This window comes from Gavialis gangeticus, unplaced genomic scaffold (assembly GCF_001723915.1).
Source record: "Gavialis gangeticus isolate Ggan-Ray unplaced genomic scaffold, GavGan_comp1, whole genome shotgun sequence".
Lineage (NCBI taxonomy): Eukaryota > Metazoa > Chordata > Crocodylia > Gavialidae > Gavialis > Gavialis gangeticus.
In genome coordinates, this window is record NW_017729032.1 from 187,233,350 (window position 1) to 187,245,921 (window position 12,572).

A 12,572-nucleotide genomic window follows, 5' to 3' on the forward strand; every position below is an offset into this window, starting at 1 on the left:
TGACAATAACAGTTTTGAAAGGATTTTGACTAGAAACATGGAATAAGCATTAACTCTGGTTTGCTTTGCCCTACAATACAGACACAGTATAGTCTGTGTCTGTATTGTAGGGAAAAAACTGTTTTCATGTTATGCCTTTCACAGCACCTGGAAAATTGTTGATAAAAAAAAGTAAACAGCACTAGGGAGGACAATGAAACTGGTGTGGTTTGTAAAAACATGTGGTCTGCAAGTCAAGTTATTACACTACTTTCAGTTTTCTGGATGGGGATGCTGGGAATTCACAGTGCAAGGGTGTGCCACAAACTATAAACTCAGTGAGGCAGTCTATTCAATCTTTGATGTCCCATTTTTCCCCTTTGATCTTTTTCCAGTTGCTGCGTGCACTGAATAACTGTGCTTTATCACTTCTTGACTACCCCTCTCTAATTCCCTTGGCTACCATTTAACTGACCCTCATTCTGAAGATTTTTTTCTCTCCAAAACAGACAAGGGACAGGCTACTTCAACAATCAAAAATTCCCCTAGTCAGAAGAAGGAAGAAAATTACAATTGGCAGCTTCTTAGTTGAACTCAACTCTTCACAGGAAGAGGAAAGAGAAACTACAAGTGCATTGTTTCTTCATCGTTCCCACTCCTGCTCAGAGAAAAAGCTTCCAAACAGAGCCAACAAGAACGAAAGGACAGATAAGTCCTAGCAGAAGTTCTGAAATGGAAGAAATGGAGAATGGGACAATAGATTCTGCCTGCACTGTAACTAAACCTCCCCTCGCTCAGGACATTTTACAGAGTAAGTTTTGTGGCTGTTGTTTTAAAAGTGTGTCCAGAAATACTTGCATGGGCAGATTTTCAGGGAGTATGATCAAGTAGAAACTTGCTTGGATTGAGAACCTGTTTTTTTCTTTGCAGAATATGTGTAGTTACATGCCAAATGCCTCATTTATCTGTGTTTCTTTTTAAATGATACATAAGGCAAAGAAAATTAGTGCGTGAAAGAGATTCTAATGATAAAAGAGCCAAAACACTTATTGTATCCAGTTCTAAAGGATGAGATTGTTGATATTTGGAGATTATTCTTTAGTACTTATGTAACTTTGCCAGAGGAGCAGAAAAATTATCCATGTGTCTCCATGGAGGCTGTGGCTGAGTTAAGCATAACTTACACTGTTCTGGAATTTTGTTGCTGTGCAAGAAAAGCAGTAGAGTGTGATCCTGCACACATTTATTACCAGACAAAGAGCTTATTGTTGCGAGCAGTCCCATTAATTTGTAATTACGCCTACACTACTGCTCTACTGTTAAATCAAGGTGACGTAAACTTTGTATTAAACAGAAATGGGAAAAAATAGATTCAGCAGGAGCTGGGAAACCTATAAGAAGAGCTGAAAAGCTATTGTACAGTGCTTGGTAACCTGCAATTTACAGACTATTTATAAGCGGAGTATTCCTGCTTTGGATGTGTGTATTTGTGAGTGACAGTGGAGGTGCTGGGCAAATGTACTACTTTTGTTGGTCCAGATACCCCCTTCTCTCAGCTCTTTGTTCCATCTGCCCTTTCAAAAGAGACAGTTATGTTGAGAGAAATGCTCCAGGTCTGTGGGGTTGTTCTCAGCTTGTCCTTGGCCTCTGAAGTGCCTTGGTGCCTCCTTCTTTTCTTTCCTCGAGAAAAATGTTTGTTCTCTAGCAAGTTGGTGTGGACTGGGAAGGTGTGACATATAGCTTTACACATACTACAAATACTACAACCTGCCTGTCTGATCTAGACTTGAAACCCATGGTAAAAATATGCATTTGCTGCTAGTGAAGTCAAGGTCCACTGTGTTGCAACCCCTTTCTCTTAATACAGTACATGGACCTACATCTCCTTGTAGTGAATTTCTTAGGTTTGGGGAGATTTTTTTCCCCTACCAGTGGGTTGTTTTTTTTCTGGGAGAGGAAGGAGTCCCTTATCTTGAACTTCAAGCCTACAAAGGCTTTGCTAATGAGTCAAAGTTAAAGATCTACCCATGCCAAACAGACCACAATGTAAGCATGATTTAAGCATGCCTGTTCATAGGGACAGCCAACAGCATACAAAAGATTTCTGTGGCAAGTGTCAGACACCTCTGATTTCCACCTTTACAGCTGGGTCGACTTCACTGCAAATCCAGAACAGGGCTTGAACTTACAGCTCTGGAGGCCATGCAAAATGCCATAACTGCCTTTTCACCCCCCTATCTCTGGCAGTAGAGCTATAGTGACTGTTTGTATGCTCAAAAATGACTAGCTATGCTGGTGAACTTTTAAGTGTAGACCACCTCTTTGTGTGAGTTTGGTGCATGGTGGCAATATCTGCTTTAGAAAAAGTTTGCCTTTGAGCTTCAGGTTTCTGAGATCTTTATATACCAAGACAGCCTGGCCAGCTGCCCATACATATGCCTTTTCAGTGCTTGATTAAAATGATCCTTTAAAATTATTAGAGTTAAGGAAGGAGTAAGCCTCTTTGGGCCACATTTGCTGTATGAGAACTTTCAGGGTCAAAGGGGGTAGGGATATACCCTATGTCAGCTGTCTGCTCCATCTAAGGAGGAAGGTATACTGTAGTGCCCTAGGCATCTGGCCTGGGCCACTGCAGGCATGTGGCTTCGTTTCTGGAATCAACAGTGAATGTCTGTTCACTTGCTTATCAGTTCAATCTATGCAGCTTAGACTGACCTGTGAAGATTGAATCAATTCAGCCTTGAGGTTTTTGCCTGTCTGTACTTAGCTGAAAATAAGAAGCCTTAATACATAGCAAAAGGGAAATGGGTGCCTTGCATACTGCCTCTGGTGACAGTGAATGAGAATTTAGTCCATTGCCTGAGAAAGGCTTAGAGCTGGGGCATAGATGTCGCTGGAGTTGGACTGAGGAAGTGAGCCTGGAGAATCGTGGCAGAACCAAACTCAAACATTCTGCTATTTCCTTTGTAAGTTTTACTCTTAAAGGGCAAACTAAGACAGAAGTTATGTGAGAGTGACACTGGCTAGGGACAGGCATTCAAAAAGCCTGAGCCTGAATTGATTCAATCTTTGCAGGTTAGTCTAACCTGGCTTGGCTGAATTGGTTTGTAACTGTACAGACATCCCCTTTGGACTGAAGAAATGCCAGCACATGCCTGCAGTGGCTTAGGCTAGAAGCTGTGCATGCTGAAGCAGCCCTCCCTTCCCTTCCTCAGTGCTGAGCGGGGGGGGGGGGGGAATGACCAGGCTCTGGCAGTATGCTCTGATTAGGAAGCCCCCCGCCCACCTCCCTGTTGCTAACAGAGCATTGAGTTACACAGCAGAGAGTTACACAGAGAGTTGAGAAAAGAGCATTTATCAGTCCATCAAACAAAACAAAGCCTCTTTCATTTGTTCAAGCTCTTCTTAAATAACTTTTCTCAAGGAAGGAATGGAGGGACATTTCTATGTTGATTAGCTCCAAAAAGCCCTAAGTTGACATTGTTCTGTCTGCCTTTGTCCTGTCTCCCACAGCATAGACCATAGCCAGCATGTGGTATGCTAGCTAATGCTGAGAGGTGTCTGTGTAAGGCAGAGGGGAGTGGGGTATCCTTGCTTGAGCAGGGAGTTGGGTGGGGGCAGGCAGAGCAGGAGAAAGCCAGACAGACACCTGCAGACTCTTCTGAAGCTCCAGCCAGGGAGCAGAGGGGCAGAACCAGCCCTGCTCTGGAGCAGAGAGCTCAGCTCAGCCCCGAGAGTATGCCAAGATGCTGGAGGACTGTGGTTTAACGTAAGCCAGGAATGGGTTTGGGACAGGCATTGCATAAACTGGTTTGACCCAAATCAGTTAAGTCTGATACTACATTCAACAAGGTTTATTTCAAACCAGTTTCATCTATTTTCGAACTGGTTTATGTGCACTGAACATCTATTCTGTTACAGGCTTAAACCAGTTTCTGATCACTTAAACTGGTTTATATGTAGTGTCTGTCCCTAGCCACTGAGACCGTGATTCTAACACAAAACCATGAAGTTTATGAAGCTTGCCTTCTGGACAATGGTAGAAAACATTCATTTACCATCTTTCACTGGAACTACTTGCCAAAATTTGGGTTGAGTTACTCCAGTTTAGAAGAGCTACAGGTTTTTGATTCACAAGTATGTACAATGTCCTGATTTTTTAGGGGAAGGGGTCTTGGTTTCTTTCAGAGCCACAGGGCAGTAAAGTTTTCTCTTCTTCCTCCCTCTCCTTCACCTGAGCTGCCTCTCTGGCTTGCAGACCCTCCCAGAACATTATGAATCAACATTTTTCCACTTTTGCTTTAGATAGAGATGTGCACATTTTGTTTTGGGTATGAAAGCTGCTATTATTTCAGCTATCTGCTTCCAGAACAGAGCTTTGTGACCCTCTATAATCATCCAATTGAAATGGTCCCAATGAGGTTGTATTCAACTCAAAGCATTATTAAACCAAGCAATGCAATTGATTAAGGCAGCCTTCTTGAATAAAATGCATTTCTGGTTCATTCTTGTTATTCCATTTGTAACATTCATACACACACTGGGTTGTGTGTGTGTGTGTGTGTGTGTGTGTGTGTGTGTGTGTGTGGGCAAGATGGCCCCTGCTTACCATTAGCCATCAACTATCTAGGAACGGATTGGGCAGAAAAAAAACACTCAGCACATGGCAATCTGGGCCCACATCTGGGCAAAATATGTAAAGCCACCTGGCCTCATTGGCCAGAGGAAGCAGAAAATCCTTCAGGCAGATGAGTGAGAGAGAAGCTGGACTGTGGCACTCCATAATTAGACAAGGCTTGGGTGATGTCCAGGGATCCTGGTTTTCTCTGATAAAAAAAAGATTCCCAATTTTCGGATTAAAAAAGTAAACCAAAATTTATGTTTTTCCATGATTAAAATGAAACACCACTCTCTCTCTGAGTTTTCTCTTCTTCCTCCCTCTCCTTCACCTGAGCTGCCTCTCTGGCTTGCAGACCCTCCCAGAACATTATGAATCAACATTTTTCCACTTTTGCTTTAGATAGAGATGTGCACATTTTGTTTTGGGTATGAAAGCTGCTATTATTTCAGCTATCTAGGAAGGGATCTCTCTGAGTGAGTGGTGTTTCATTTTAGTCATGGAAAAACATGGATTTTGGGTTACTTTTTTAATCCGAAAATTGAGGATCTTTTTTATCAGAGAAAACCAGGATCCCTGGTTATGAGGTACCCTGAAATTTGAGCCCAGCCCTTTTTGCTGCTGACTAGTGTCCTGGCAGAAGGGTTACATGTTTAATATGTAACCTTGCTTAACACAGTATTTATATCTCATCAGTGTGGTTGCCAATGAGCTATGCCAGCATCTAAGGGAAGAAAGTGTTTGGGGTTTTTTTTAGAGCTTGGGAAGGAAAGCAATGAGCTAGGGTGTTAGGGCTGGCCAAAGCACAAAACTTTCTAGCAACAGAAAAGACTCCTTTCTTTCTTTCTTTGTGCAGGAGGAGCCCAGAGGCTGAACAGACTGCAGACTCTGCTAAATTGTTCTGCAATCTTAAGTACAGGAAAAGCAAATTTTTACCATTTTTTCACTGGAGCAAGGATTTGGAACTGAAAACTATGGAGGTCATTACTGCAGTCAGAGTAGTGGGGAAAAGAATATTTTTCTCTTGCTTATTTTATGAACAGTTATATCACAGGTAGTACAAACCTATGATATATCCAGTGCAAACTACTCAGAGGAAAGCATATTATGGATCAGGAAAGAAAGAGACATTTGTATATAGATGATGGCAACATCTCCTGCCAGGGTTATTTTGCTGTGCTTTTTAAATAAGAGCTACTTATTTAAGACTAAAAAAGAAAATAAGACTAAAAAAGAGCATGAAAGAAAATTATGGTTTGGGCAGTTTATTCTATTGTTGTCCTCTATGTAGTTTCTTCTCTTGAAGCATATATTACTGTTTAAAAAAGGAGATTAGATTCAATGATTCTTTTCTTAAATCTGGTGTGGCAATTTCTATTTTATTGATGCTTCCCATCTGGAACACAATGAGGGAGGTTTCCTGTAAAAACATAATTTCTTGGATTTGATGTTATCGTCTATAGCCATTTCTTGTGAATTCGTTCACTTACTCATTACTAATTCTTTACTTATTACTCAGTCTCCTTGTTATATTCATAGAATGTGTGATTGCAGGCTCTGGGCTATTTCAGCAGTCAAGGAAGGGAAGCAGACTTAATTTTTAAAGGCATTTCCTCAAGGCACACAAAGAACAAAAACAATTTAGGTGACAACGCTGGTTACAATCCCTAGTGGTTCTTCTAGACCAGTGGTTTCCAAAGTGGGATGCGCGCACCCCAGGGGGTGCGCAAGATGATCCATTGGGGTGCGGGAAGAAAATATTAAGACTTCTATTTATATTTATTTTTTATTGAAAAAAATAAGAAAGAAATTAAGCTTTACTAATATTTAATATACAGATTGACACAGGCACCCTCACTCGGTCCGTATGTCAGACGGTCATGTGTCACGTACAGTATGCGAGGTATCCTGAGGGAAGAGTGGGAGTTCCACAATGCGGAGAGGTTGACAGTGGCACGCTCACTCATATATTGGGGGTGCATGCTCAAAAATTTTTTACTGATAGGGGTGCGCGATCAAAAAAGTTTGGAGACCACTGTTCTAGACACAGAGAAAAGGACACTCTTCTTCCATAATTATCCTTGCCTAGCCATGTGATAAGTAGGGATCCCTTATCCTTTGCCCATCTACTTTTCCACTTTGCCACAGTATCCTTTGCATATTTGGAGTGCTGAAGATACATCTGTGAAACAGAATAGCTAATGAAAGACTGAGGGCATGGGAAGGAGAATACATACTCTGGTGCACTTTACACTGGTTTTGCATACCAGTTAGGAATGGACAGATGTACAGCTATTCCAGGGTAGCTTGCACCATTGGCATCTACCAATGCGCCCTGCTACCAGGTGGCAGCAGAGCAGGTAATATTGCCATTAGCCATCAACTACCCAGGAATTGATTGGGCAGAAAAAAAATGAACTAGTATTACTTATATTGACACAGTTTTACACCTGATTCTTTCTCTGTCAAGTTACCCTGATATAGATATTTGCATTATCTGCCTATTGCTATTTTACACAAGAGTAATGCTGATTACACGAGTATTAACATTTAATATGCCAATGCCCTAGCTTGTGCTGTAGGACTATAATGTATAAAGTTGATCATGGAGAGAACAAGAACCCCTAACTAATATTTTTGTCACACTGCAACAGTCATAGTCACTCCAATGTAACCTGCAGTGTTTGGAAGCATACACACATTTCTAAATGCACCTACATTTATTAATGATTAATTCGGTATTAGGCTGCACAGAAGAAATGAAAAATAACATCTCTTGCCTAAAGATATGCAGTCCAAGTATGCACAAAATGTCTCAAATTGTGCAAACAGAAACTAGACAACAGAGAAAGGGAAGAAAAAGGTTACAGCAATACGATCCTAGAGACTCTTTGGACTCTTTCTATAAATAGTTATTGATTATATCAGTTATAGTTTATTGAAAATCTAATCAGATTCATTCAAATGTGAATAACAATAAGTTATAACAATAAACAATAAGTGAACCCAGGCTAAGCTTTGGGTTAAAAACAAGAGCTTTGCACTGGCCTAATGAAGACCAAGGAAGAGGCAGAATGATCTATTATCATTGACAGGATTATACTTAAGATTAAGAGGAAAAGTAAAATTTAGGTTGAACATCAGGAGAACTGCCCTATAGTGAAATCAATTAGAACATGAAGTTCTGAGCTGCAGATCCAGGGTTTTCAAGAAGTTTCAGTGGGCAATATACTCAGACAACTACTTGTTAAAGGGCTGTGAAGTAGGGCAAAAAACCCCTCAGGCTAGACACAGCTAGCTTGAATCAGCCCATCTTCCAAAAGCTGAAAGCTACATAAGGTTTCATTGATGAAGCTTATCAGAAGCTCTTTTTTTGTCATATGGCATGTTAACAGCAGGGAAGCCATTTTTTATATTATGAACCCCACCAGAGCAAAAGGCTAGGATATCTTTTGTTCTGTAAGTCCAGCAAAATCAGGAGTTTCACCAAGTTGCAGGAAATGAATCACTGTGAGATTCTTGGCTGTTGTAAACATTTATTATGTGCTGTTTCATGGAATGGGGGGCATGAGCATGTTGTACTGCCAGCAAAACCCTGTTAGAGCTGAGCATCTCCAACTCCCCTTAAAATCAGTGGGGAACTGTGGATGGCCAACATCAACCTGGAGCTGTGGGAAGTAGTACTTTGTAACTATTATGCAGAGAATTATCAGTTTCCTACCTCCATAAAATAGCCTGCTGGTGGTGGGGAACTTTAGGGTAAGAACCAAGATCTCCTCGATTCTAGTACTGGCACACTGTTAATTACTGTGGGCCCTACTGTACTCCTCTTTAAAAAAGGGTTAATACTGTACCAGATTGTTGTGAGGTAATGTTTCTCCACAATTAGTGTTCAGTATTGTTAGTCTGTTCTCTCACTGGTTTTACACTGAGGCATTCTGTTGACTTCACTGAAGTCATTCTTGAAATCCAGGTGCCAAGTGAGAGGTGTTTCAAGCCCAATTTCCAACCTCATAATATCCTCCCTTCGTTTTTGTAATCTCAGGAAGCATACAAATCTTTGCAGCTTTGAATATGAGAACTCACAAGAAATACAGTGGACCCCTGCACCCTTCTGAGCTTCCCTCCATGCTGCACAAAGGAGGCAGAATCAGAGAGCTTTGCCAAGTGCTGCTAACTGCTCAGTCTTCATTGAAGATTTGATAATAGGTTCATAGTCTTGGTGAAACCGGTTGCCAAGACACTGGCTTTAGTGACTCAACTCTGGAAGGAGAAATGACAGCACGGTCAGTTGTTCATGCTTGCAGCCAGGATGGTGTTTGGAGTATGGAGGGAGAAGGCAGACATGATTCTTTGGGTAGATGTGATATATTTTATTAGACCAACTAAATAGCTGGAAAAATTGTTCTTTGCAAGCTTTTGGGCACAAACAGCCTTCTTGAGGCATAGGGAGAGTCTGGTGGTGTTGCATATTGGAGACAATATGCAAAATACAGGTTTGTGAAAATGCAAATGCGTGGCAGTGAGGATCAGAGGAAACGAGAAACAATAGGTGTGAGACAGGTAGGTGAGGGGGGAAGGGATAGAATGTAGCTGGTAAAATGCAGACATGTTACCTGGGGTTCTCAGATGTCAGGCAGGTTATAATGTGCCATAAATCCAATGTTTATATTTAGTCCATGATTTTTTATACCCATTAGATTTATGAAGTGAAGTTTGTAGGCTCATCTATGAAAGGTGTTTTGTAAATTTACTTTGAGGATTAGAACTGAGAGATTGCAGAGAGAGAGTGGTTGTCTTGTGAGAAGTGTGCACCCACAGGTAATTGGGTATTTTTGTCTTCCATAGTTTTTTGGTGTGTGTTCATTCTGGTATGCAGTTGTTGTTTGGTTTCTCTTACATATTTTCCATCAGGGCATTTAGTGCACTCAGTGAGATATGTTAGATGTCTAGAGGTGTAGTTATAAGATCTAGGAATGGTGATGGTTCTGTTGTAGGGTGTAATTATTGTGGGAGTGGTGGAAATGCGTTGGCAGGCTTTACATGTTTTGTCCTGGCATGCTCTGGATCCATTCAATGTGCTTTGGGCCATAGGAAGTTTGCTTCTGGTGATGAGGTTGGTGAGGTTTGGTGCTTGTTTAAAGGCTAAGGTGGGTGGAAAATATGTAGGAGAAACCAAACAACAACTGTAATCCCACAATCACACCACTTTCCATGCACGTATGGCATGGCAGGAAGTGCAATTGCGTGAATCGCACATTAGAACCCATTGTGCCTTTAGCTGCATGTGCAGAGTGGTCTGGTTTAACACATTTGTAGACATTTTATAATCTGAGTAGGAATTGTGACTGGTGCTAGCCATACGTATGTTGGGAGAGACTATGGGTTTTGTGGTAATATTTCTATGTTAACTGTGTTCATGTTATAATGTTGTGTGCCCCATAAAGCTAGTACATGGGGAGCAATGGGTTAAAGAGACAGTGAAGCAAAAAGTCTGCCTACTGTACTGTGGTAGCATCCACAGACTTGAATAGCCTTGTTAATCCATAAAGAAAGGCAAGATGGCTGACACCTGGGAAGCTGACTTACGTAAACTTAGCAAGGGGAAAAGTAGGATGGGGAAGGTGAGTGACTGCTTGGTAGGAAACAGTCTGGAATATGAGCTTTGGGCTCAGGGATCTGGAATGACTAAAAAGACAACAGCTGAGTTCCTGAGTGTTCAAGACTGTGCAAGCTAGACTGGTGATAGAGGGTGCCTTAAACCCCTTGGAGGTGGGAACAGAGAATCTCTGGCTGGGTAGCCTTTGCCCCAGCGAATGCCTCTATTAATGCTTGCAACTTCAGGTTGCTCTTAGTCTTCCCAACAGATGATAAAGACCCTCTCTCAGAAAAATGTTTCTGACATGATTGTCTGCAATGGCTGGGAATGAGACTTGGTGATCTAAGATCCAGGATGACCCCTTCCAATCCTGTTCCTATGTTTCCTGTTTGGATGATGTGTGCCTTCACTGTATTTCTTTCTTCTGTCTCTGGCAGCCCCTTTTTGTAAGGGAGAATCAACTGTAATATGAGGCATGGGTAAATACAAATCTCCATGGGTGGATCTAGAATTTTGAAAAAGCGGGTGCAAATGGTGTGGTGGATCATCACATATAAAACAATGCATCTTTCTCCAGTTAAAAGGAAACTGGAAGCTTTATGCTAGGGGCCTAGGGCTGTATTATTCAGTTTAAGAGTGAAGCAAAACCAAATATAACATCATTGGAATGAGTTAAAAGAAAGGCAATCTGCAGGGCTGAGAACTAGGCATTTCATTACCAAGAGCAGCTAACAGACAGCAGAATTGGGACAACTTGATTAGTGGAACATCAAGACCAGTAAAAAGAAGAGAGGATCATTAACACCTGTGGAATGAAGAGTTTAAAAGGACTCAGGTAGATTATAATGAGCCATGAAGTCAAGCGACTCCCTCGGCGCTGCCTGACTAGAAATGCTGCTGCCACTGCCAGGCAGTTGGTTCTAAACTTTGGGCGGAGCAGAAATCAAAGGGGAGGATGTAAGTGCACCAGTGCACTCCTCCTCCCAGATATGCCTTTGCACATATCATTGTTCCAGAAGGAGAAGCAAAACAATCATTTAATTTATCTGCAAACAGAAAGCTGTAACCCAAGCTTCAAGAGCCTCACGATTAACACGTCAGGAGCCTTCTCCTGTGAAGTGATAGAAACTGTAATTTAAAGATACCCCAATATTAAGGAAACTGAGTAAGCTGGTAAATGGGAGATGGTCCCTCTGTTAAATAGCTAGTCAGAGACAGGCAAAAGGTATGCCAAGGTTTTTCTGTTGCTCAACAATTAAAGTTTTTGTTTAGTTCCTCTTATTCGTGTATGACTCTATTTTCTGAATGTAAAATTGCCAATGCACTTGTAGGAACTTTGAATGGAAAGAGCATGTGGAGACAGCTCTTTGATGTCATTGTGAAGAAGAGGAACTGATCTTGAAAAAATGCAACTTTGCTTTTGTTCTAGCTTGAAGCCAGTAATGCTGCTCAGAATATTTTATGTTATGTATCCAGGAGCACTCTTTCCAGGTTAAAACCCCCCCAAACTTTACAGCAGTATGCACTGCTAACCATGTTTTGAAAACCTAAGGTAGATTTGTCTTCAGTGATTACCTTTATTTCAGACATTTCAACGTCCTTGCCAGGAATCTGGAGAGAATTATTGCAGAGTACTGCACAGAAAGACAGATTCTTTCCACATGTTGCTCCTGAGATTATCCCTACTGTATGTACTACTCGTTTGACTATGAGCATTAAGCTTAGCAAAGCCAAGCCTGACTTGTGAACTCAACTTTACTGTCTGTGAGTCAACCTGCTGAAGTCGATGCCAATTCACCGAGCTAAGCACACGGACAAACGCTTGCAGATGTGTCTAACATTTTTTTTCTGAGGTACTTTCTTCTGCTACATTGCTGCTATATTCATGATTCTTATTTATTTATTCTTCTGGCAGGCCTTGATCTAACAGGTATATTTCTCTTTGCAATCTTGACGCTGATGACACTAATAGCCAACCTGGTGTTCATAGAGGAAGTGTTCTATATCTACAAGAAAATCCCCTCCTCCAAAAGGTCCATTTTTATTTGGATAAATGCTGCAGCTCCGGTAAGATCAGGGAGAAAGTAATTAAACTGTGTGTGGACAGTGCCATTTCATTAACACTTCTGTATTTGGTCAAGTTCACGATGAGGTTTCCCCCTTCCAATCAACATAAGGAAAAAGAAGCTGCATCTTAGATTCGAGTACTGGCCTGGGGCAAGTGGTGGCTTAGCTACCTGGGGCCAGGGCTAAAGCCAAAGCTGAGCCATCACCTACGCCCAGATAGGGTGGTTCATGTGGCAGGGGAGGGGTATGTGGTGGGGAAAGTGCAGGAGGGACTGCATGGTGGGGCTAGAGGAGTGCACAGGGGAAACT

General features: G+C 41.6%; 1 protein-coding gene across 1 annotated transcript in view; it reads left to right on the forward strand.

Annotated features, from left to right (window-relative positions):
* The first annotated feature begins 309 nt into the window (after positions 1-309).
* The window catches only part of LOC109302367 (organic solute transporter subunit alpha-like), a 56,633-nt gene continuing 44,370 nt past the window's right edge, over positions 310-12,572 (forward strand). The window contains exons 1-2 of the mRNA XM_019523927.1: positions 310-790; positions 12,112-12,263. Of these exons, the coding sequence (XP_019379472.1) occupies positions 712-790; positions 12,112-12,263 (231 nt within the window). The 5' untranslated portion in view covers positions 310-711. The remainder of the gene's footprint in view (positions 791-12,111; positions 12,264-12,572) is intronic.